Raw genomic sequence first — 25,830 nt, forward strand, 5'->3', positions numbered from 1 at the left:
GGCGCCTGTAGTCCCAGCTACTCGGGAGGCTGAGGCAGGAGAATGGCGTAAACCCGGGAGGCGGAGCTTGCAGTGAGCTGAGATCTGGCCACTGGACTCCAGTCCGGGCAACAGAGCGAGACTCTGCCTCAAAAAAGAAAAAAAAAGAAAAAAAAAGTTGGTTTAGGCATCTACTCTCAATACCTTCAGTATCTCCAACTTGACCTGTTGCCTATAGTAATTGGGGTTCTCCTATTATCGATAGTGACTATTTTTTGGTGAGACAGATTTGTTTTTCTTCACTCCTATTTGAAATAGTACTCATGAGCATTGGAATCCTCTCGTAGCATCTTTTCTCTGTCATCTCAATATCACCTTCTCTGATAGCTTTCTCCTTATGTACATGGTAAGTCCCCTGTGTGAGGAAGATTCTTCCCTCCTACTTTCTAATGTCACCATCTTCTCCATTCAACTTCTGTATCAAGACACAGCATTCACAGTGCATATTTCTAGCTGTATTTCCTCCTGAAATCTCAGCTGTGTTGTGACGTTGAAGTCTTTTAGTTCTTCTGCCTTGATGACCACTTATTTCTCCCTAGCAAGCTCCTTTTCCTCTTGTCTCCTTTTGTGAACATCATTCACGGGGCAATCTTTCAGCCTCATTCATAGATCTTTTTTATAATGTCAGTGATCACCCTTGTGTGCATGGATTGAGAATTGGGAATTGAGTTTTAGCCTTAGCATTTTCTTCACCAGTTCTGACTTTCAGCAATACATTTAATGCCTTTTCTAATCTCTAAAATTAAGGAGATTAGATTTGTTCTCTCAGTTGTCTTCTAACTGTAATGTATTTACTTTAAATGTATTCTCTACATTTAACTCATTTCCCCTTGTATTATCTGAACTTCTGCTTATGTTCCCTGTATCAGTGAATGGCACCAACAGTTCCCCTGAAACCTGGACCAATCAGCTTAATTCTTTCCTCCACCTCCCTCATCAGTTACTAAGTCCTGTTTTTCTGTCTCTAGTCATCCTTTGCGGGGCTTAGTTCAGACACTTCAGAAGAGAATAGTAGAAGAAAATAATATATGTTTGACTATATTTGCATAAAATTTCTCTGGAAGGATATACAGGAAACTGAAAATATTGGTTGTCTTTGAGAGGAACTTGTTGGCTGGTATACAAGAAGGGGAAAGAGGCTTTTAACAACTATAGAGTCTTTTATACCCTCTGAAATTTTGAACCCTATCAGTATCTTTCTGTCCTTCACCCACCTCCATATGCTGTATGCTTTTGCCATATTTGTTCCTTGAATTGGCTGTGGCCACTCTCAGCTCTGAGCTTTAACACATGGTTTATTCCCTCTGCCTGGAACATATGCCTTCACTGCTACCCCTTGCTCTGACTGCCACCTCACACATATCCATATTCTCTGCTCCTAATGTTTTCTTGTTCTTGAATTCTTGGTATTATCATTATTTTCTCTGAGAAGCCCTGTTTGACCCTAAACTTTTAAGTTAGGTACTTAATTTATTTTTCTTCATCCATCAGAATACTAATCACATTGTATTGTAACTAATTACTAGATTTTAAGATTCTAGAGGTGGATTATGTCAGTGTTTATTTCTGTGCCTCTGTAAATCTAATAATTTCTGGCACAATATATAGGGACCTAAAGAATATTTATTGAATGGAATGAAGTTCTGAATCTATATGTCTAGTTCTGATCTATCTCATCCCTAAAGAATATTTATTGAATGGAATGAAGTTCTGAATCTATATGTCTAGTTCTGATCTATCTCATGTTTCAGTCCTGTATCTGCAGTAGTCTCTTAACATATTTCTGCTTGCTTTGCATATCTCACATACATCTCGCAGTATGTCTTCTTTCCCCCACAAAGCAAGTTCCAAGTTTTTATTTTTCCTATTTCAAGTAATGATATAACTATTCTGTTTACCTACACATGAAACTTGGCAGTCACACGTGGTGTCGTCTTCCCTTCTACTTTGTATAGCAAGTTGTCAGGTCTTCTTGATTCTTATTGTTACTAGATCCCCATCAAATTACGTTCTTTTGGTCCTTGTCACACACACAGGTTGTTGCTGTACCCACCCATCCTCCTACTCTCCTAAGCAAGTACTCATGTCGGTTTATTCCCCCTAATAACAACTGAATCTCTCCTGAAATGTTATTTACATTATCTTCTTTTAGCAACAATAAGCTGCTTTAGTGCCTGTAAGATAAAGAACCTTGAAAAGATTCAAAGGAATTTCTCCTTAAGATTTTAGTCTCATTCTTCTTTCTAGCCTGTTATTTTTGGGGCATAGAACTCTTTCTTAATAACCTCATCATGGCCAGGTATGCTGGCTCATGCTTGTATTCCTAGCATTTTGAGAGGCTGAGGCGAGAGAATTGCCTGAGCCTAGGAGTTCCAAACCAGCCTGTGCAATATAGCAAGACCCCATCTCTAAAAACATTTTTTTTTAATTAGCTGAGCATGATGGCATGTAACTGTAGTCCTACCTACTCTACTCAGGAGACTGAGGTAGGAGGATTGCTTGCGCCCAGGAGTTTGAGGTTGCAATGAGCTATGATCATGCCACCACACTCCAGCCTTAGTGATGGAACGATACTCTGTTTCTTAAAATAAAAATAGCCGCAGTAGTCTGTTCTTATGAGACTTTGTAATAGCTTGTCTCTGCATTTTTTCATTTCTTACGTGCAGTGTCAGTCCCTCTTTTTGCTAATGAAATCCTGTTGCCTATTTAATAGGCATAAAAGACTTGATTTTAATTTGCATTTCTTTCATTACTTACAATTTTCTATTAAAATTTTAGTTTCTCTTTTCAGTTTACACAAGGAAGATAGCAACCCTCTCATTTGTTGCAAATATTTTTCACATTGGATGGTGTACATTTAAAATCTTTTCTGATTTTTGACAAGAAAACATTTGTTTCATGAAATTTTTATTTTCCCCTATAATTTCTTTATTTTTATGCTCAGTCTTTTACCATCCCCAAATCAGCTATTTTCTAATATTCTGCTTTATGATTCCTTTTAAAAATATTTACTCTTAAGTAGCTGCAAATTTATTTTGGTAACTTAGGGTTTTTATTAGTCTGTTATTTCACTGCTATAAAGAAATACCTGGCCGAGTGCGGTGGCTCCCGCCTGTAATACCAGCACTTTGGGAGGCCGAGGTAGGTGGATCACATGAGGTCGAGAGTTCAAGACCAGCCTGACCAACATGGAGAAACCCCGTCTCTACTGAAAATACAAAATTAGCTGGGCGTGGTGGCGCATGCCTGTAATCCCAGCTACTTAGAAGGCTGAGGCAGGACAATTACTTGAACCTGGGAGGTGAAGGTTGTGGTGAGCAGAGATTATGCCATTGCACTCGAGCCTGGCCAACAAGAGTGAAACTCTGTCTCAAAAAAAAAAAAAAGAAAAAGAAATATCTAAGACTGAGTAGTTTATAAAGAAAAGAGGTTTAATTGGCTCATGTTTCTGCAGGCCATACAGAACGTGTATAGTAGCTTCTGCTTCTGGGGACGTCTCAGGAAACCTAAAGTCATGGCGGAAGGTGAAGAGAAAGCAGGCATGTCTTACGTGACCTGAGCAGGAGCAAGGAGTAGGGAAAGGTGCTACATACTAGAACACAACCATGGCTATCAACCATTCTTGGAGGATCCACCCCATGATCCAGTCACCTCCCACTAGGCCCTGCTCCAACCTTGGGGATTACAATTTGACATGTGATTTGGGTGGGGACACAGATCCAAACCATATCAGTGTTAAGAACTGATTTTGAAAAAATTGTTTTTAATCTATTTAGCTTTTTATTCCAGTTCTGTCAAAGCCACCAGTCATTGGGAGAAAGGATTAATTTTTATTATAAACTTTATAAATAGCTACATTTGCTTTTAGAATAGATCTCTATTCTCTGTGTTTAGTGATTAATTCTTAAACCTGCCATATACTATTTTAATCAAACTTTTTTAATTTTAGTTTCTAGTAGAGTAGGTCTCCTTCTCAATGTGTATTTGTTACCTCCTTCACCTTTATAAACTGATAGCTGAGGTCATATCTTTTTTATCTTTGTATCCTATAAAGCACCTGATATACCTCATTAAGTATGTATGCGTTCATTGACTACCAAGTAGTGTGTTATCAGAGGACCTACAAATCTGAGACTCCTGACTTTTCTGGCCACTTGATATATTTATTTATCCATTCAGAAGACTTACGCTGTTGGGATGGGAAGGTGAATGAGTAATGCTATTGCAATTACTAAGTACAGTTTAGCAGCTGTGAATGTGTACAATGAAACTGGATTGATAATCTTAGAAACTAATTCTTATTAACAGTGAATACTTTTTTTTTACCTGTATAAAGTTACTTATTTATAAAATTTCAAGGGGAGATGTTATGTCTTTCATAAAAAATGTTCCTTAAGTTAAACATTTATATTTAGAACAGTACAATAAGTAAAATTTTCAAACTTTTTCTTTTAGGTAATTCTGAATTGCTCAGCTCTGCAGAGTTTATTGCATTTGCTGAGTAGCCCAAAGGAATCTATCAAAAAGGAAGCATGTTGGACGATATCTAATATTACAGCTGGAAATAGGGCACAGATCCAGGTAACCTCATAGGACCTAACTTTTCTTTCAGTATTTTTATTGAAAAGTAGGTTTTTTTCTCAGTCACCCTTTAAAACATATATTGTTTTTGGCTGGGTGCAGTGGCTCCTGCCTGTAATCCCAGCACTCTGGGAGGCTGAGGCCCATGGATCACTTGAGGTCAGGAGTTCGAGACCATCCTGGTCAACATGATGAAACCTTGTCTATACTAAAAATACAAAAAATTAGCCAGTCGTGGTGGCAGGTGCTTGTAGTCTCAGCTACGTGGGAGGCTGGGGGAGGAGAATCACTTGAACCTGGGAGGTAGAGGTTGTAGTGAACCGAGATTGTGCCACTGCACTCTATCTTGGGTGACAGAGCAAGACTCCATCTCAATACAGAATAAAACAAAATGTATATTGTTTTCATTATTGCTTTGAAGACCACTAACTTGCAGTGTTGTTGTCTTATTTCATAGTTAGCTTTTTACTTTATCGTAGCTTACAGATGTTAAGTCTTTTGAAATTAAGCCTTCATTTTTCCTGTTGCCCTTCATATTTGATGTTTCACCAAGATCCAAGAAATAGTGTCTTGTATTTTCAAATGTTTTGATGAGCTTTATGCTGAACACAATTGGCTTTACTCTTTCCCGTAAGATACTTATTTTTCCAGTGGATCCATGTAGTAGATTGCCTCAAATTTTCATGAATTTTTGGATACCCATTTTTCTTTAAATAGTTACTTGGTTTTTACTTTTTGTCTTTGTATTGGTGGGAGAGTAACTCAAGTGGACAACAAGCAGTGGGCCAAAGTGTTCAGCCTGGGCAGTGATCAAGGATGGGAACAATGGGTAGGAAAAGATACAACACAGACATAGAAGGCCTTGGAGATGAATGGAAACAGAGAGGTCATCTAATCCAAATTTTTCATTTACCACAATAGTGTGTGTGTGTGTTTGTGTGTGTGCACTGAAGCATCCATTACATTGTATCCCAAAAATATATACAATCACTGTTTGTCAATAAAAATAAAATTTGAATAAAAAGATTTTTTTTCTTGGAATTAAAATGGTTTGCTCAAGAGCAACTCTATTAAAATGACAGGACCAGGATTAGGTGTCTTTCCACTAATCAACTGTGTCAAACTTTGTTGATGTCCTTCACAGGTATAATAAGAGTTTTTGACCAGGAAAGCATTTTGTCCCCAAAATGCTGAATTAGGAACTGAGATTAATAGCTATAACAATCTGTAACATTCACATGAAGTGATTTCATCTGTATTTGATTGCCTGTCACTACCAGGCTTTTTTATGCAGAACTTCTCAGTTTCTTAATGTAGGAAATGATATAAACCCATGTTAGGTACTTGAGCCAGGGAGAAACAGGGAGAAAGTAATTTTGGGAAGGCTACTTTAGTGTTAGTACATGAATGGGATTGAGTAAAAGTACTCCATCCAACTGTAAGGCTTATTTTTGGTAATCTGGGAGGTAGTGGCTTGGAATAGCATGGCAATGCCAAAGGAAAGGAAAAAGATGGACTCAGGATTTTAAAAATTGAGAACGTAAATTAATAGCCTTTGTGAACTAGAGAGGCTTAAAAGGAAACTTGATGTAGCGGGCAGATGATGTGTTTGAGGTGACTGGCAGACCTAATGTAAACTGCTGGCTACCCTGGGCTGATGCTCCAGTGAGAAGTGAGGACCAGAGAGTTTTCGCACATGCAAGTTTACATGCTATGTGAGAATGGAATAGCAGAGAAGCAGAAAATTGAACTTAAAATTTGTTACTATGGGCAGAACAAAAGAGGACAGTAAAAGAGAAAAGAATTCAGAGAAAATAGGAGATTATAAGATCACAAACTCCAGGGAAGATGTTTTCAGTGATACCAAGTATAGCATAAAGGTTAGGGATAGGCCGGGCATGGTGGCTCACATCTGTAATCCCTGCACTTTGGGAGGCCTAGGTGGGTGGATCACCTGAGGTCAGGAGTTCAAGGCCAGCCTGGCCAACATGGTGAAGACCCTTCTCTACTAAAAATACAAAAATTTGCCGGGTTTGGTGTTGTGTGCCTGTAGTCCCAGCTACCTGGGAGGCTGAGGCAGGAGAATCACTTGAACCCAGGAGGTGGAAGCTGCAGTGAGCTGAGAACCACTGCACTCCAGCCTGAGCAACAGGGTGAGACTCCATCTCACAAAGAAAAAAGGGTGGGGGATAATGATGTAACTCTTTCTCATTTATTTCTGACAGGAGAAGGTGTGTTAATAGTCAAACTAGCTTAGAAGTTATAATTAGTATCATGAATGTTTTTATAAATCTTACAGGTTTTTCCATTTAAGTTTTTCTTTAATTTTAGACTGTGATAGATGCCAACATTTTCCCAGCCCTCATTAGTATTTTACAAACTGCTGAATTTCGGACAAGAAAAGAAGCAGCTTGGGCCATCACAAATGCAACTTCTGGAGGATCAGCTGAACAGATCAAGTAAGTACCAATTAGGCAGCATGTTGTAAGTTAAAGAAAAATTATTGTGTCTATCACTTTACAACCTCCCACATATTACCTAGAGTAAAAGATTAGCTGCATTTGAGGGGAAAGGTAGGTGAGAGATGATCTTACTAAGTAAGAATATTTAGTTCCAGTCCTCAGGAAATTGTCCTTGGTGTCATAATTAGATGTATATTTAATTCTTTATATCTCTCCCGTTTCTTTTTGCTGAAAAGTAATCCTGGGATTTAAGAAGTAAGGCATAGTTGAGGCTTGAGGCAATAGAAATCCTTGCTTCAACCTACTCTGGAGCTACTGGTTAGAAATATCTTGGGTAGTATAGGTTACTTGTAGAACCTAGAGCCCAAGTTTAATAACTTACTCTTGCCCTTATTAGTTTAGATATCTTAATAGTAGAATTGGATCAGAATTGAAAGAGTGGTATGTCTAAGAATAAAGTGCCAAATTTAGTAGAGGCAAGTATCTTCTAAACTACTATGGTATTCATTTGTTAAAGGGAGAGAACTGTAGCAGCTCAAGACTTAAATGGCTCCCTTGGTAGCAGCTTAGTGGTTGGTTGATTGATTGAGATGGAGTCTCTCTCTGTAGCCCAGGCTGGAGTGCAGTGGCACAATCTCGACTCACTGCAACCTCCACCTCCCAGGTTCAAGCGATTCTCCTGCCTCAGCCTCCCTAGTAGCTAGGATTACAGGTGTGCGCCACCACACCCAGCTAATTTTTGTACTTTTAGTAGAGACGGAGTTTTGCCCTGTTGGCCAGGCGGCTTATCTTGAATTCCTGAGTTCAGGCAATCTACCCGTCTCGGCCTCCCAAAGTGCTGGGATTACAGGTGTGAGCCATCATGCCCGATGAGCAGCTTATAAGCTTAATGAGTGGAAGAAAACATAAATATGGATGGGAATCAGTTCTTCAAAGGAGCATCATATAATTAAATGTAAAATTCAGGACATCTAGTATTTCAGACAGGGAAAAAAGTAATGATGAAGAGAAAAATAGAGCCTAGACCCAGCCTTTCTTAACTTTCTTTATGGGGAATCCAAAATTAGAGAAAGATGGTTTCAAATGAGTGCTAAAGCATTAACTCCTTACTCATATGTAATATCAGACAAACATAGCTGCTACTTATATTGTTGCTTTGTGGACTGAAGGTAGGCATTCATCAGATACTAGTTTTGAGTATTCTATTTGGAATTAAAAAATAAAAATAGTCGTAACAAAGTGCAGTAATTGATCAGGTAGAGAAAATAAGAAATATGTACCTGAAATAATAAAATTACAAACAAATTAATACATGCAGTAGCTATTTTGGTAAAGTTCATCATGGGCAGGTTATTTCAGGGAGACATAGCGCATTTGTCTTGTAGGTTTTTTCCAACCTCCAAAATTCTGGTTCTAGGGTACTATGATTTTAATTATGCTGTTACCAGATGGCAAAAATAATGAAGTACTATAATTATTTGAATAAGCTTTATGTGCAAATTCACATTTATAATTATTATCTCTATATTTTATAGTAAATGTATTTTCTTAATCAAAATAAATCAGGTTGGGTGCGGTGGCTCACGCCTGTAATCCCACCACTTTGGGAGGCCAAGGCAGGTGGATCACAAGGTCAGGAGTTTGAGACCAGCCTGGCCAACATGGTGAAACCCCGTCTCTACTAAAAGTACAAAAATTAGCCAGGTGTGGTGGCATGCGCCTGTAATCCCAGCTACTTGCGGGGCTGAGACTGGAGAATCTCTTGAACCTGGGAGGCAGAGGTTGCAGTGAGCTGAGAACATGCCACTGCACTCCAGCCTGGGCGACAGAGTGACATTCCGCTTCAAAAAAAAAAAGAAGAAGAAGAAATAAACCATAAACATATATATTTTATTAGGCCATCTTTCATGAGAAAGTATTTGGGAGTATTTTGCTCTGTTAGAGAAGCATAGAATTGCTACTGTCCCTTTGTAAAATTCAGCATAGCTGTTTATAATAAAATTATCAATCTCCTAGCAGTTTCTTTTTCCCCACAAGAAGAGTTATCTTGAAAGAATGTCACAAAAATATTACGGTCCAAATTACAAAAACAAACTGACCTTATCACTTATAAAAGACATCTATCTGGCTTCTGCTTACTCTTGTTGCAGATACCAGATTTCGATGCAAGAAACAATTAGAATGTTTTAGGAAATATCTTGGCCGGGCATGGTGGCTCACGTCTGTAATTCCAGCACTTTGGGAGGACAAGGCAGGCGAATCACTTGAGGTCAGGAGTTCAAGACCTAGGCTAGGTCAGCCTAGCCAACATGGAGAAACCCTGTCTCTACAAAAATTAGCTGGGCATGTTGGTGTTCTCCTGTAGTTCCCGGTACTCGGGAGGCTGAAGTGAGAGGAGGCAGATGTTGGTTGCAGTGAGACAAGATCGTGCCACTGCATTCCACCCTGGGAGACAGAATGACTCTGTCTCAAAAGATAGAATGTTTTAGGAAATACCTAGAATTTTAGGGTGAATATAATCAAATGTTAATACATATATAACACATGTTCTTAATGAGAGATAAGGATTATTAACTGAAATTAGAGAAAGATTCGTCAAAGAAATGAAACTTACCATTTGTATAGAGATTTGGCAATTTTGGAGGGGAGAATAGCATGAGGAAAAGTGAGAGAATGCAATGTTTTTGGAGGTGGCAGGTCAGTCTTGCTATAGGTCATTCTTTCACAAGGATGATTAAGTAATTGATTGGTGAATACTGAGATGAAAGCCTCAGTCTTGGGTATTGGGAAGACTTGGCCTGTCTAACCTCACGAGTAACACAAAGTAAGGCCTGTGTCTAGGTTCATTATTTTTCTGTATGGATGTTCAGTTGTTTTAGCACTGTTGAAAAGGTGGAATCCCTTCTCCACTAAATTGCCTTTGCTCTTCTGTTAAAGATCAGTTGACTGCTTTTGTGTGGGTGTGTTTCTGGGCCCTCTATTCTTTTTTTGTGTGTGCGTGCATAAATTTGCAGTTTATCTGAGAAACCAAACACACACACACACACACACACACACACACACACACTCTGGTAGTACAGTATAGGAAGTCCTCACTTAATGTCATTGATAGGTTCCAGGAAACTTTGACTTTAAGAGAAACATTGTATATCAAAACCAATTTTACCATGGGCTAATGAATATAAATCAGTTAAGGAAACATCACCAACCTTCAAAATATAGACCCCCAAACCTTCTAATATTAAACATTGAAACAGATGTGAGTTATACATAAATGTAAGAAAGATTAATAAAAACAAGTATAATTATCATCCAATGTTTGGTGAATCCGTGAATGATGGCAGTAGTAGTGGTGGTGGGTTAAATCAAAGAATACATATTTACAAAACAAAAGTTATTAGGAGCATCTCCTACCATCCTACCACCACACAATTAAAAAAGCAATAACAACATACAAAAGGATTCCCAGCACTAAAGAATTTAATGAGTGAAATAAAAATGCAGTTGAGACCTTCAACAGTGTATTAGATCATGCAGAAGAAAGAATTATTAAACTTAAAGATAGGTCTTTTGAAATAACCCAGTCAGACATACAAGAAAGAAAGAGAGAGAAAGGGAGGGAGGGAGGAAGGAAGGAAAAGAAACAAAAGAAAAGAGAAGAAGGAGGGAGGAAGGGAGGGAAGAGAAAAGAGAAGAAGGAGGGAGGAAGGGAGGGAAGAGAAAAGAGAAGAAAAGAAAGCCTAAATGGCATCTAGGATACCATCAAGGGAATAGACATTCAAGTATTGTGAATGTCTGGGCCCTCTATTTTGTTCCATTTGATTTTTTTGTTTGTCCTTCACCAATACCACACTGTCTTGATTAGATTATAGTAAGCTGATAATGTCATTCTTCCAACTTTGTTCTTCAGTATTGTATTGACTATTCTGGGCCTTTTGCCTTCCCATATAAACTTTAGAATCAGTTTGTGGGTATCTGTTGTTGGGATTTTGTCTGGGAGTATCACATTGAATCCATAGATCAAGTTGGGAAGAATTGCCATCTTAACAATATTGAGTCTTCTTGTCCATGAGCATGGAATATTTCTCCTTTTTTTTTTTTTTTTTTTTTTTAGATCATCAGTTTTGTAGTTTTCCTCATATATACCCTGTTGTACATATTTTATTAGATTTACATTTTTGATACTGATGTAAATGAGATAACTGTCTTTTTTTTTTTTTCTGAGACAGAGTTTCGCTCTTTCTCCCAGGCTGGAGTTCAGTGGCACCATCTTGACTCACTGCAACCTCCGCCTTCCAGTTTGAAGCGATTCTCCTGCCTCAGCTTCCTGAGTAGCTGGGGTTACAGACGCCTACCACCATGCCCAGCTAAATTTTTTTTGTATTTTTAGTAGAGACAGGGATTCCCCATGTTGGCCAGGCTGGTCTTGAACTCCTGACCTTGAGATCCGCCTGGCTCGGCCTCCCAAAGTGCTGGGATTGAGATACTGTCTTTTTAATTTCAAATTCCAATTGTTAATTACTGGAATATAGGATAGTAATTGAATTGTTACTAACTTTGTATCGTACAACCTTCTAAATAAATTATTTGGGGCCTTCTACATAATGATATCATCTGAAAAGAAAGACAGTCTTAATTTCTTCCTTCCTAATCTGTATACTTTTTATTCCCTTTTCTTACTGCATTATGTGGGACTTCCAGTGCATTGTTGAATAGGAGTGGTGAGAGAGTACATCCTTGCTTTATTACCAGTCTTTCTCATCATTAAGTATAATGTTAACTGTATGTTCTTTGTTGAGATTCTATCAAAGAATCTCTTAACATAAGGAAATTCTGTCTGTTTGCTGGGTTGTATGTTTGCTTGTTTGTTTATTTATTGAGACTGAATTTTGCTTTTGTCGCCCAGGCTGGAGTGCAGTGGTACGATCTCGGCTCACTGCAACCTCTGCCTCTTGGGTTCAAGCGATTCTGCCTCAGCCTCCCAAGTAGCTGATTTTTGTGTTTTTAGTAGAGACGGGGTTTCATTATGTGGACCAGACTAGTCTCGAACTCCTGACCTCAGGTGATACACCTGCGTCTGCCTCCCAAAGAGTTGGGATTACAGGCATGAGCCACGACGCCTGGCCTGTTTGCTGAGTTTTTATCATGAATGGGTATTGGATTTTGTTAAATGCTTTTTTGCATCTGTTGAAGTGATCATAAGTTGATTACATTGATTCATTTTTTTAAAATGACGGACAGCCTGGCATATTGGAATAAATCCACTTAGTATATAATTCTTTGTACACATTCTTGGATTTGATTTGATAATGTTTTGTTGAGGATTTTTGCATTCATGTTCATGAGACATATTAGTCTAATTTTCCTTTCTTATAATGTCTTTATTTAATTTTGGTATTGGGGAAGTGCTGGCCTCATAGATTGAGTTAGGAAGTATCCCCACTGTTTGTTTTCTGGAAGAGATGGTAGAATACTAGTACCATTTTGTCCTTAAATGTTTGCCAGAATTCACCAGTGAAACCCTCATCCTGGTGTTTTCTATTTTGGGAAGTTATTAATTAATGATTCAATTTATTTAATACATGTAAGCCTGTTCACATCATTCATTTCTCCATGATTCAGTTTTGGTGGTTTGTGTCTTTCAAGAAATTGTTCATTTTATTATCTGAATGATCAAATGTGTGAGCATAGAGTTGTTTGTAGTATTCCTTTATTATTCTTTTACTATCCGTGAGATCAAGTGATGATTCTCTTTCATGATATTAGTAATTTTGTCTTTTCCCCTTTTTTTCTTGTTTGGCTAGAGATTTATTTTTATATATTTTTGAATTCTTCCTCCCCCACACAAAAAAGCAACATGTGAGAGAGAAATAGATAGCACTAGCAGTAAGTTTCAAAATGACCTTACCCATCCACAGAATGCAACTGGATTCATTATCCCTGCCTCTCTGTACTCAACTTGAGAAACCAGAATGATAAAAAATGACATGACTATTTACTGTGATGTAATCATGTCTCTGCAGTTGAAGTATGATTAATCTTGATTACATATGATTATACATTCTGCTTGAATTAAAGGAAAAATACTAGCTCTAGAATCCTCTGACATTTGTTTATTCTTCCCACAACTTACTTTACTAAAATTCAAATCATGTTTGAAAGATTTGGCCTATCAGGCTTTGCTGGCTTTTAGCACCAAGAGTGTCATGTTTTGAGAGGTGTGGCTTTCTATGGAAACAAAGATGAAATTGCTCAAAACTATACTATTTTGATGAGTTGCTCATTTCAAAGTTTTAATAGGTGAGTGTTCCTGTTTTTGGAATGCATAAATTGTGAAGGGAAAAGAATGGAGAAAGGTGCCAGAGAACTGGTTTGGGATAATTTATTTAGAGGATGTTTTGTTTTTGTGAAAAGGTATAGCTTGTATGGTTGAAAGAGTGCCTTTTTTTTTTTTTTTTTAAGTCTTTGCAGTAAGGTTGAGGATGACTTGTTCATTAATTTCATAAGTTTAACAAAATTTAAAGTTTTGTTTGACTGCATTATTCTTTGTATTTAGGTACCTAGTAGAACTGGGTTGTATCAAGCCGCTCTGTGATCTCCTCACGGTCATGGACTCTAAGATTGTACAGGTTGCCCTAAATGGCTTGGAAAATATCCTGAGGCTTGGAGAACAGGAAGCCAAAAGGAATGGCACTGGCATTAACCCTTACTGTGCTTTGATTGAAGAAGCTTATGGTAAGATGCTTTGGTTGAAGAAGTTTATGGCGAAGAATTAATTGGGTCATAAACAGTTCAATAAAAACAATACTGCTGCTAGGCACTGGATGAAAAGAGGACTGTTAGGGAAATTGCTGCTTCTGCAGACTGGATGTTGCTTGCGTATGTATTTAAGATGTCAGTTTATAATATTAGCTTTCAGATGTAATCCCAGCAGTCATTTCTGTGCTATTATAAAATACTTATGAGATACAAATAATCTTTCTCTACATCAAGAACAGAGATATATGACAAAATATAGTTTGGGAACATATAGTTATGGAATTTCCAGTATTTATTGAAGTTTTCAATAAAGATTTTCCTTTATTCTCCATTTTAGGTCTGGATAAAATTGAGTTCTTACAGAGTCATGAAAACCAGGAGATCTACCAAAAGGCCTTTGATCTTATTGAGCATTACTTCGGGACTGAAGATGAAGACAGCAGCATTGCACCCCAGGTTGACCTTAACCAGCAGCAGTACATCTTCCAACAGTGTGAGGCTCCTATGGAAGGTTTCCAGCTTTGAAGCAATACTCTGCTTTCACGTTCCTGTGTCAGACCAGGCTGCCCAGTCGAGTCCTCTTGTGGAGCCCACAGTCCTCATGGAGCTAACTTCTCAAATGTTTTCCATAATACTGTTTGCGCTCATTTGCTTGCCTTGCGCACCTGCTCTCTTACACACATCTGGAAAACCTCCGGCTCTCTGTGGTGGAATACCCTTCTAATAAAAGGGTAACCAGAACGGCCCACTCTCTTATGGAAAAATCCCTAGGCTTTGGAGATCCGCACTTACATTAGAGTTATGGGAATATACACGTATTAATGTGGCTCCCTTTTTCTTGTGGGGGAATAAAAGAGGACTCCTCCTCATTCCCTTTAACATGGGGGAAAAAACTGACATTAAAAGATGAGACTAAATCTTTATCTTGAATTTTACACAACTACTTACGACAAGGGAGAAGTTTAGACCTGTTGTGTATACTTCAGAGTACTTTTCATGAGTTCTTCCACAGTGAACCCTTGGATTACCTGGTGGCTTTTTCTAGCCAGATTTGCATTAATCCTTACTGAGATTGGATGGTTTTCTTTCCTCTATTGGCGCCATTCTTCAGATATTAAAGTTAAACCATCCACTCCCTCACCTTCAGCCTTCAGTGAATGTGCTTTCTAGTTGTAAGGAATGCTGAAGAATTAACACTTTGACTCTTAAATGTGATACTGGTTTGCAGATTTCCTTAGAGCAGAAAGGAGAGGGGCACATATTAATTTGTATTGCTTATGCTTCTCTTCGGTCTTTTGTGTCTTAGGATTTGGAAGTGGTTCATTTCTATTGCTGTTATGAGGATTTCGAATACTTAGTAATCGAAAACCATATCCTATAATTTAATTTAAAAAACAAAGGAAGAAAAAACCCTCCAATTTTCCCAAATGCAATCAGTGTAACTAGAGGCTGTGTTTCTGCATTAAAACAAATGTTTCAGGCTTTGTGGTCCTGATCAAGGTCCTCATTAAAAAATTGCAGTTCACCCTAGGTGCTTTCCCCCTCTGTGACTGGCAGATAACACATACTTTTGAAAGGAACTTTGGGATTTTTTTCTTAGGTGCAGCTCGATTCTAATGTTTTCATGCTGCATACGATTCCTTTAATGTAGCATCCTTATCTGAAAAAAATAACCATCTTCTCAACATGACCTGCTTAACCCAAATAAGAACAGTGATCTTATAACCTCATTGTTCCCTAATCATTTTATTTCATCTCCTGCTAGTACTGTGCCGCTTCCCCTTCCCCCCCACAAAAATAAAAACAGTATCTGCCTTCTGGCTCATTTAATGATGACTGCAATCTGTACCTGCAAATGGCGCTTCCAGTACTGTGTTCAGTGATCCACATTTGTGCTTGGACTGGAATGAAAAAAATACGCTTAATTGCCAAGAGAACTGCAAATGAGTTCAATACGACTTCTCGGTGCTAGTTGGCCATCTTGACTCAATGTTGGGATACACTACCAGAGAAGATTTTTTTGTTGATGTGCTGTTCAAGTGAATTCTGAAGGAAAAGGTTGCTCACCTGTTTCAGAGCATACCCTTTTAAACCTTTTTAGACTTGTCCTCTTCTAGAATTCATTATAACCCCAAAGTGTAAAAACTATTTGGAAGTTGCCCCTGACAAGCTATTATACATCTCTGGTAAATCCTGCTGAATGTAAGGGATATTCAGAGCTTTCATACCTCATCATGATGTTATTTAAGCAGCCAACTTATGTGACCTGATTTAAACTTTTAAAAAATCCACTTCAAACTAGAAAGAGTCAAAGACAAAGGACATTTATCAGCCAAGAGTGTGACGCATTCTTCGCATCTAGTCTGTAGTAGTGTCTGTGCTCTGGGATGGATACCGTCTGATGTCTGTTTGTTATTGATGGAGCAGCCACTGCAAAACTAGTCAACTCCCATCTATAACTGTTACTTTTTCTAGTGCTGCTTTGTGCTGAGAGAACATTTTAGTTTACTGCACTTGACCTGTAAAAGACTTTGGTTCTTTGTAATTTTAGGGATAAATTAGGTGGTTAATTTAAAGAAGAAATTTCAATGTTGCCTTTACATCACATTAAAATATAACTTCTTTCAGAAGGATAATAGAAGCACTGATTCATAGTAAAAATCTTGTTTTTAGCTTTGACTTTTTTGTGGCTTTTTTTTAAATTGTAAATTACTAGTAACATGTCATTTCTATAGGATGTTTTAAATTATGTACTTTCCATTGGATAGTTAAAATAATTTCATTTTATACGCCAATTTGAGTGGGAAAAATACAAAGCACACAGTTGTCTCCCCACATTAGGAAGAGTAGTGTGCATCCGGAATTTTTGCTAGCAGTTGTGAGATGTTTCAGTGAATGAATTAAAACAAAGTCTATTTAACTGACGTGATCTATTTTGTGTCTAAAACAGAGGAATTTATCTTGTCCTAGAAGTTCATGAACTATAAGATCTAAGTTTTTTTTTTTAAACAATAAAATGATTTTTTCTTAAAGTATCAAAGTTGGAATTGGCTAAAAGTTAAACAGCATAACTCAGATGTGTTGGAACTTGTTGGTACTGAAGCAGCCTTTTTGGTAATAGAAATGACATTTTAAGGGGTAACTGTAAATCCTGTTTTTAGTTCTTTGCCTCTCAGATTCTGTTAACTTAAATTCACTGAATACCCTACCACTAAGGCGTTGCTCATTACAAAAGCATGTTAATTTCAATACAGGAAAACTCTTTTGTAGTTTTATATATGGATTGGGGAAAGTGGCTTTTTACCTTTCCTTTTTATTCCCGCCCATCCTCCAAACTTCCAATTTATATTACTTGTAATGAGAACTTCGGTGGGGGAAAAAAAGCATTAAGAGAATTTTGATGTAAAGGCATCTGATATCTGATGGACCAGCAGGTAGATGTGGTTGGACTGAGAAATTCTGGGTAAGGTAGATGATAGAAGAAAGAGATTTTAGGAGACAGAGTTTTCTGTGGAACACTTTCTTTCATGTTCCTGTAACTAATTGTTCAGTTTTAAACGCTTATCTTTGTTAGTTCTGCTTTTGAAAACTCTATTGCCCTAGGATTGTTTCTTCCATATGCCAGATGAAGGTTATTGGCTCAGTCATTTTCGGCATTATCGTCACAGATAAAAAGATTGGCAATTATCTCATAAAAAATCTGAATTATTCCAGATTGCTGCCGAATTTTGCCTAAGAAACAATATGTAAGTATATTTTATAAACCAGAGTTTGTCAACCAAATCTTCTATTGTACGTCTACCCACAGGCAACTTTGAATTTACTTCTCTAGTTCTAAATAAACATTTCAGCGATTTAATCCCCTAGCTTGGGGATGCGTTATGAAAAGGTTTTCCTGGAGTCAAGGGGTTTTTCTTTCTTGCTAGTTTTGTGAAAAATTTTGTATCAATAGGCAAATCATTATAACTTTTTAGGGGTTGATGGTTTTTAAGTATATTGGAAATTGTGGTGTCTAAGGATGATGTTCAGTGAAGAAAAGGGATTCACTTTTAGAAACCGGCAATGTTTGCTTTCAACTTCCATACTGTATGCTAAGTCCTACATTCCAAAATGGTGGCATTTGCAGACAGGTATGCCTATATACATGGAAGTCTCAAATCTGAATTTTTATCCATCTCAATATGACCATTTCTCTGTGTTGTGAGGTGAACAGATTAAATATATATCTGCCAGGTTGGGAAATATTTTGGTCTACCTTTTCCTGTCATCAGAAGTTAAAGTAATTAAAAAAAATTATCAAAGGTCAAATGTGACTCCTACAGTAAGTTGGCTATCATCAAGAATATTCCATAAAATGTTTTATCTATCGTACAAAATTACTGGGTTTATGGCCAGACATGGTGGCTCATGCCTGTAATCCCAGCACTTTGGGATTACAGGTTATATACAGGTTTTAACAACGGATACCAGGACATCAGAACATGTGATAAAGCAAATATTTATATGCTCATTTAAAATACCAAATTGCTACTGGACATAAAATACATCTGGAACTTGGGGTAAGAAGAAAGAAAAGTAGTGTTCCATTCTGTTTTCAACTAAGGGTAAACAAAGTCCCAGAGTGTTTTCCCTATAGGTCAAATTAAGGTAACTTCTCTTTATTTGATCATCTGTTGTACACCAGATACCTGGCTAAGGGCCTTCCTTTTTTCTCATGTAATCTTCCAAGTGTTCTTTGATAATTATCACTATATTATATATGACAAAGTGAAGACTTAAGAGAAATTACTTTGCCCCAAGGTTACAACACTTAGATGGCTATCCAAGGGAGGGGAAGAGCCCTGCAAATTCTGTGTCTTGAAGAAAGCAGTGGCCACGCAATAGTTCCGTGCCCAGGAACTCCCAGAACTAGACTTGGCAGCCACAGCTGGGCCAGCCTTTTTTGTTGGACCATTCTTCCTGACTCTTCCTCACCATCAGCACCCTAAAATGATGAAATCAGGCTTAAGTTGCTTTTAGGTTACACAGACTGGAGTTCAGGCCCTCTCAGGCCAAACATCTTTCCTCTTGTGTGGTGCTAAAATTCTGTATGATCAGACAAGTATGGTAACAGGTTTTGTTTTTGTTTTTGGTTTTTGTGCAAATGATTTCGAGTCTAGTAACATAATGGCTAAACAGATCCATTCAAACACACAAATGTGGAAGGTACTGACACAGAAGGAAAGGCTTTGAAGAATTACTGCCTCAGGAAGCAGTGCCATGGATGTGAATTTAATACAGTCTACTTCTTCCTAAAGGAATATCCCAAGGAATGTCAAAAATTAAAATCACCTTTTAATGTACTGGTTGTTGAGTATTTCAGCTTTACCTCAAGTCATTTTGACCACTCTACATCCTGCTTCAAAGTGTTCTGACAGTTAGATTTAGAATGGCTCTAAGGATTCTTTGTACTTGAATGTGGTCTGTCAGGCCATGGGTGAGTGCCTTGCACATAGTAGACATTCAATAAATATTAAATGAAGGAATTGCATGCATCTTTGTGATGTTAGTAAAGGGTGCTTGACTACAAAAGAAAATTCAAAGGAATTCCTTTATGCTGTTACTTGAAACCAGGATTAACATCTTAAGCAAGTGTCTTAACGTGTTTTATATGCAGTTACTTTTCAGAAGACATGATTTGACCTGAAGTTTACAAAATCAAACATTGTCATAACAGAGGTCTGATGTTTAAAAACAAAGTGTTTTAGAAAAGCTGATGGGTATATTTGACAGTAAAGAAAAAAATTTATTAGTATCCAACCAGTGTGGAAGCTGCTGGTTGCCTTAGGCTATTAAACGGATTTTTCCTTTTTACATCTTGTGTGTATTGGCATAAGTGACAGATGAGTAGAAACAAAGATTATTTATTTCTTCACTCCATGACTGCTGCTTTCTATTTTGTTGAAGAGATTCCACTGACCAAGTATTTTTTTCTGAAAACAACATTTGAGGCAAAACATAGCCTTAGTTCCTGCAGACTATATTGTTGTATCTATTGTACAAAGTTACTGGGTTTATGGCCGGACGTGGTGGCTCATGCCTGTAATCCCAGCACTTTGGGAAGCCAAGGCAGGCAAATCACTTGCAGTCAGGAGTTCGAGGCCAGCCTGGCCAACATGGAGACACCCCAACTGTACTAGAAATAAAAATTAGCCATCGTGCCACACACAATCCCAGCTACTCAAGAGGTTGAGGCAGGAGAATCGCTTGAATCTGGGAGATGGAGGCTGCAGTGAGCCGAGATTGTGCCAGTGCACTCCAGCCTCCAAGAAAAAACACTGGGTTTACAAGTTTATTAAAGATAGCTTGAATGATTGTTGCCCCATTTCACTTGCATTTTGAAGGAGTTGTTTTCTCTCATTTTAATATAGTCATTTCAATGATTGCTTTTTGCATAAAGTAAAATTACTCATTTAATTCTTCATTCATATCCACTTAACCTGCAGAAGGCCAATAGAGTTCACTGGGAGTCATCAATAAGGCTCACTGCTTTACCCACCACTTGGGCCTGGCATTATTAAGACACAGTGATGGATAAGGAGAAAACAGAAACCCAAAAGACCATAGTGGGTGGTGAGAGAACGGGACCAGGTTTGAGAGAGACCTGCTCAGGCTGAGGTGTAAACTACCAGAGTGTGCAATGTTGCAAGATTAAGTTATGATTATGAAGAGTGTCCTCTCGGGAAGTCAAAAGTAGTAGTTTGCTGGGCACAGCCCCAGAGTTTACATTTGGAGATCAACTAACACCTGTGAATTATTTTACTGCCCCCTTTCACTTTTAAAAATGTCCCAGTTTAGATAATGTTATGTGGCCACTCCATATTTAGCCCAACTAGATTTTCATACACTGGCTAATGGTCTTAAGCAACTAGGTGTATACATAGTTCTATTAATGCTTGATATTGAGACTGGATTTGGTAGTCAAGAATTGCTATGAAGGAAGTTTGAGACATTCCTTAATGTGGGAATCACTCCCACGCCACGGTTTGGTCCAACACACATAGAAAAAAAATTGTTTTTAAATTAAAAAATTGTCCCATTTGTGGCAACACATCTGTTGAGATATTTACAGTACTGAGGGGCAAGGGAAACACACCTTTAAACTATATTAAGAGACTTCCATTTCTAAGATGTCTATGGGAAATTTAAAGAAACCTAGTTGATTTCTATAGTGAGGATACTTCCAAATCACGTAGATGGTAAAGATTAAGGGCAGCAGAAATAGAAACTGTTAATGAGACCACGTAAGAAATTCTGCTTGGCCAACACGGGCAATGTAGTGAAACTCCGTCTCTACAAAGTTGTTTGTTTTCTGTGTTTTTGAGATTAAGTCTCGCTCTTATTCCTCAGGCTGGAGTGTGATGGCTTAATCTAGGCTCACTGCAACCTCCGCCTCCTGGGTTCAAGCGATTCTTGTGCCTCAGCCCTCCCGAGTAGCTGGGATTACAGGCGCCTGCCACCATGTTTTCAATTGGTGCAGTTTCTAAACTTCTCAGCAAAATCACTAATCCAGGCTAATGGGAAGAGAACAGCAGCAGGGTTTAGTTAGAACTGAACTTGAAGATAATGCTGAAGGAAAAAAAAGTTCTAAAAGTGTTAACAAGGGAAGGTCCATGGAGACCTTAATAGCTAAAAACAGTTGTAATTTAATGTATAAACCATTTTAGAGTCCTTCTTATTTTGAGGACTACCTCACTGTGTTTATACAGTTAATATGCACTAGCTAAGACTAAAGTATTTGTCCATTCTTGTTTAAATTTCCCCCTAGACTGGTAGGGTCTTAAAGTAATGATGTTTTAACTACAGTCGGTTTATTCCAGGTGACCTAAGGGTGCCTGTTGTGCCTTATAAAGGCCAAGACTTAATAGGAGACCCTTTGTTTCCAAGTGCTTTTAAATTCTTGACGCTGATGAGACATTTGCATCGGGACCGGCCAGCGGTAAAATCTTTTAAGCCATGCTTTTTCTGCTTCTCTTGGGCACTTTTTTTTTTTTTTTTTTTCCCAGACGGAGTCTCACTCTGTCGCCCGGGCTGGAGTGCATTAGTGGGATCTCAGCTCACTGCAACCTCCACCTCCTGGTTCATGCGATTCTCCCACCTCAGCCTCCTGAGTAGCTGGGACTACAGGCGTGCGCCATCACGACCAGCTAATTTTTGTATTTTTAGTAGAGACGGTTGCGCCATGTTGGCCAGGCTGGTGTGGAACACCTGACCTTAAGTGTCCTGCCCGACTAGGCCTCCCAAATTACAGGCGTGAGTGCTCGGCCTCGGGCACTCTTTATTGAGCAACTACAGGTTGGAGAAACTAGTAGGGCTTCCAGTTTTTTGGTAAACCTATTGTTTAAAAGTGTCTGGTTATCAGATTCCAGTCGTCTTGTTTCCGCCTCAGATGATAAAACTCTAAAATTATGGGATATGAGATCTCGAAAATGTTTCAAAACACTGAAGGGGTACAGTAATTATGTCTTCTGTTGTAACTTCAATAGCATGTATATTTTATACACTTTCATTACCATTAATCATCTCCTAAAACTGGGGAAAACTCTCTTAAAGCCTCCTTAAGAGTAACGTTACCCATCTATTACCTTATTGCACCAACCTCTTTGTCCTTTTCTGTTTCAAGCAACTTTGAGATCCCGACTTCTCTGTGGAAGCTTAAACCGTAGGTGCTAAAACGTCTGATCGTTACTCCCAGCAGAACACCAGCTTTTAAAGGCCCCCAAAAGACATGTTTCTTAACCTTTACGAAACTTTTACAGGGGAAACGTAAACCAGGAATTTTACAATCTGGTATAAATTCTGTCACCCGCCCCCTGTGACTCTATCGCCACACACGCCACCAGGCTCCACACCACAACAAACAGGAGGGAGCGGAACCCACGCAAAGCAGGAGCGCCCCCCGTTTCCGGCGTTCGTGTGGATCTACGTTAGCTGCCATTTAGGCAGCTTACGCGTCAAGTGTGGGCCTACGCCTGCAGCTAAGGTAGGCATAAGCAAATGTAGTCCTTCTCTGTGACAATTTCCAAAAAGAAACGGTCTTTGAAGTAACGATCCACTGCTTCCCACAGTAGCCAGTCAGGTCTGGCACAAAACCCTGTCCAGCTAATGCACTCACGCAACAGGGCAGTAGCTCTCGCATTTGAAGGGCGGGGCGAAAAGGACCGGAAATGAACATCTGCAACTATTTTGCGCAGGCGCATATGGCCGTCTCCCATTGGCCATCTTTGCTCGGCAGTGGTAGGAGGGACTTCCTTTGCACATGCGCCAGGCTGCTTTTCCGGCTTTGTTGGCGACTGACGCGGCAGTGCACACCTGGTGGTACGTGCTGAAAAAAGTAGCTGGCGGGCCAGAATTTCCAGTTTCGGTGGCTTCGTAGGCTTTTAGCTTCTGAAATCCGCTAAAAGCGGCGGTTCATTCATCTTCAATTACCTAGTCTGACTGGTAGGGCTGCTCAGCATTCTGAAACATTTCGACCTGGGGAGGGGGGCGGTGGTGAAAGAATGCTTTCTGTAGAGAGAGCCCCTCGCGTCACCCCTGCTTTGAAGGCTTTACATATTAACCGAATGCCGAACATTTGTGTCCTTGATGACAGCGCACAGGATCCTTGTAACAGTATTTCTCAAGTACTTAACAAAACGATGAAAAACTAAAGTCCAACCCGTGCTGCTGATTCCGTATATCTCACAGTTTAAAGACTGTCCAGAAACTTTAAGCTTTCAGAACCGTACTTTTTAAATCCAGTGCGTTTATCTTCATTTTGCTGGAAAGAAAGCCAAAGTACTGGACTGCCTTGTTCAGGGCTGGACGCCTAGCACACCTGCTAACTTGGAGCTTCAGAGCCATGGCAACAAAGGAGTCAGGAGATGCCAGAGCACAGTTGGCCCTCTCCTCATCGGCCAGTCAGAGCAAGGAAGTGCCTGAAAACCCAAACTATGCTCTCAGATGTACTCTCGTGGGACACACGGAAGCAGTGTCATCAGTTAAGTTTAGTCCTAATGGAGAATGGCTAGCAAGTTCTTCTGCTGATAGGCTAATCATAATTTGGGGAGCATATGATGGAAAATATGAGAAAACACTCTATGGTCATAATTTGGAAATATCGGATGTTGCCTGGTCATCAGATTCCAGTTGTCTTGTTTCTGCCTCAGATGATAAAACTCTAAAATTATGGGATGTGAGATCTGGAAAATGTTTGAAAACACTGAAGGGGCACAGTAATTATGTCTTTTGTTGTAACTTCAATCCGCCATCCAACCTTATAATCTCAGGATCTTTTGATGAGACTGTGAAAATATGGGAGGTGAAAACAGGAAAGTGTCTCAAGACTTTGTCTGCTCATTCTGATCCAGTTTCTGCTGTTCATTTTAATTGTAGTGGGTCCTTGATAGTGTCAGGTAGCTATGATGGCCTCTGTAGAATCTGGGATGCTGCATCAGGTCAGTGTTTAAAAACGCTTGTTGATGATGACAACCCTCCTGTCTCTTTTGTAAGATTTTCTCCAAATGGTAAATATATTCTCACTGCAACTTTGGACAACACTCTTAAACTATGGGATTATAGCAGAGGCAGGTGCCTGAAAACATACACCGGTCATAAGAATGAGAAATATTGCATATTTGCCAATTTTTCAGTTACTGGTGGAAAGTGGATTGTGTCTGGTTCCGAGGATAACCTGGTTTACATTTGGAACCTTCAGACTAAAGAGATTGTACAGAAATTACAAGGCCATACAGATGTCGTGATCTCAGCAGCTTGTCATCCTACAGAAAACCTCATCGCATCAGCAGCGTTAGAAAATGACAAAACAATTAAACTTTGGATAAGTAACCACTAATCCTTTTGGAAATCAAGTAATAGAGCCAAGTTGGCCAAAAAACTTAGATATTTAAAAAGATGGTTTCTTTTCATTTTGGCAGTTTTGTATTTTTAAAATTATCGATTGTTAAATTTTGAGATTCATATACTACATTTACAGAATGAGATAGTTGAAAAAGCACATCTAGAACTCAGAACTTCTGACTACCAATCTTTTTTGAGAAACTTTTTGTAATCTTTATAGATTTATACCCATGAAACTTTTTTTACAGGGATATATTGCGTAATGGTGAAATCTGGGTTTAGTATACCCTCACCCAAATAGTATACATTGTACCCAGTAAATACTTTCCCATCTCTCACCCCCCTCCCACCTTTGAAGGCTCTAGTGTCTGTGATTCTGCTCTCCATGTCCATGTGTACATATTGTTTATCTCCCACTTATGAGAACATGTGGTTTTTGACTTTATTATTATTTCACTTAATGGCCTCCAGGTGCATCCATGTTGTTGCAAAAGACAAGATTTCATTCTTTATGGTTGAGTAGTATTCCGTGGTGTGTATGTGCGTGTGTGTATGTATATAAGTATACACACCACATTTTCTTTATCCAGTCATCTCTTGATGGACACTTAGGGTCGTTCCATAACTTTGCTATTACGAATAGTGCTGCGATAAACCTATGAGTGCCAGTGATTTTTAAATATAATTTCCTTTGGGTAGATACCTACTAATGGGATTGCTGGATCGAATGGTAGTTTTATTTTGGTTGAAAATCTCCATACTGTTGTCTATAGAGGTTGTACAAATGTACATTCCTCCCAAGTGTATAAGCTCTGCCTTTACTCTGCATCCTTGCCGTGACTTTTTGAGACAGAGTCTCACCCTGTTGCCCAGGCTGGAGTGCAGTGGCACAATCTTGGCTCACTGCAACCTCTGCCTCCTGGGTTCAAGCAATTCTCATGTCTCAACTTCCCAAGTAGCTAGGATTACAGGTGTGCCACCATGCCCGGCTAATGTTTGTATTTTTAGTAGAGACAGGGTTTCACCATGTTCGAGGCTGGTCTCGAACTCCTGGCCTCATTTGATCCACCTGCCTCGGCCTCCCAAAGTGCTGGGATACGGGCACGAGCCA

At 38.8% G+C, this 25,830-nt stretch overlaps 2 protein-coding genes across 4 annotated transcripts in view; both read left to right on the top strand.

The window, feature by feature from the left end:
* Positions 1 to 19,364, top strand: part of KPNA1 (karyopherin alpha 1 (importin alpha 5)) — a 75,686-nt gene extending 56,322 nt beyond the window's left edge. For 2 of the 3 annotated variants that reach the window (XM_011950809.1, XM_011950810.1), the window contains 4 exons: positions 4,495 to 4,620; positions 6,952 to 7,079; positions 13,639 to 13,817; positions 14,179 to 19,364. In XM_011950809.1, coding sequence (XP_011806199.1) covers positions 4,495 to 4,620; positions 6,952 to 7,079; positions 13,639 to 13,817; positions 14,179 to 14,366 — 621 coding nt within the window. In that variant the 3' untranslated portion in view covers positions 14,367 to 19,364. Of the gene's footprint in view, positions 1 to 4,494; positions 4,621 to 6,951; positions 7,080 to 13,638; positions 13,818 to 14,154 lie in introns of all 3 variants that reach the window. The other variant, XM_011950808.1, reaches the window with a different exon arrangement.
* A 3,447-nt stretch (positions 19,365 to 22,811) lies between these two features.
* WDR5B (WD repeat domain 5B) lies at positions 22,812 to 25,230 on the top strand. The gene has a single exon (XM_011950811.1). The coding sequence runs from the start codon at positions 23,722 to 23,724 to the stop codon at positions 24,712 to 24,714; it is 993 nt and encodes a 330-aa protein (XP_011806201.1). The 5' UTR covers positions 22,812 to 23,721; the 3' UTR covers positions 24,715 to 25,230.
* The last annotated feature ends 600 nt before the right edge of the window (positions 25,231 to 25,830 follow it).

The sequence above is a fragment of the Colobus angolensis genome, unplaced genomic scaffold (assembly GCF_000951035.1).
Source record: "Colobus angolensis palliatus isolate OR3802 unplaced genomic scaffold, Cang.pa_1.0 Scaffold31, whole genome shotgun sequence".
Taxonomy (NCBI): domain Eukaryota; kingdom Metazoa; phylum Chordata; class Mammalia; order Primates; family Cercopithecidae; genus Colobus; species Colobus angolensis.

Excerpts from the sequence above, each read along its gene's own strand:
- WDR5B (XM_011950811.1), top strand. The coding sequence starts at position 23,722 with ATGGCAACAAAGGAGTCAGGAGATGCCAGAGCACAGTTGGCCCTCTCC.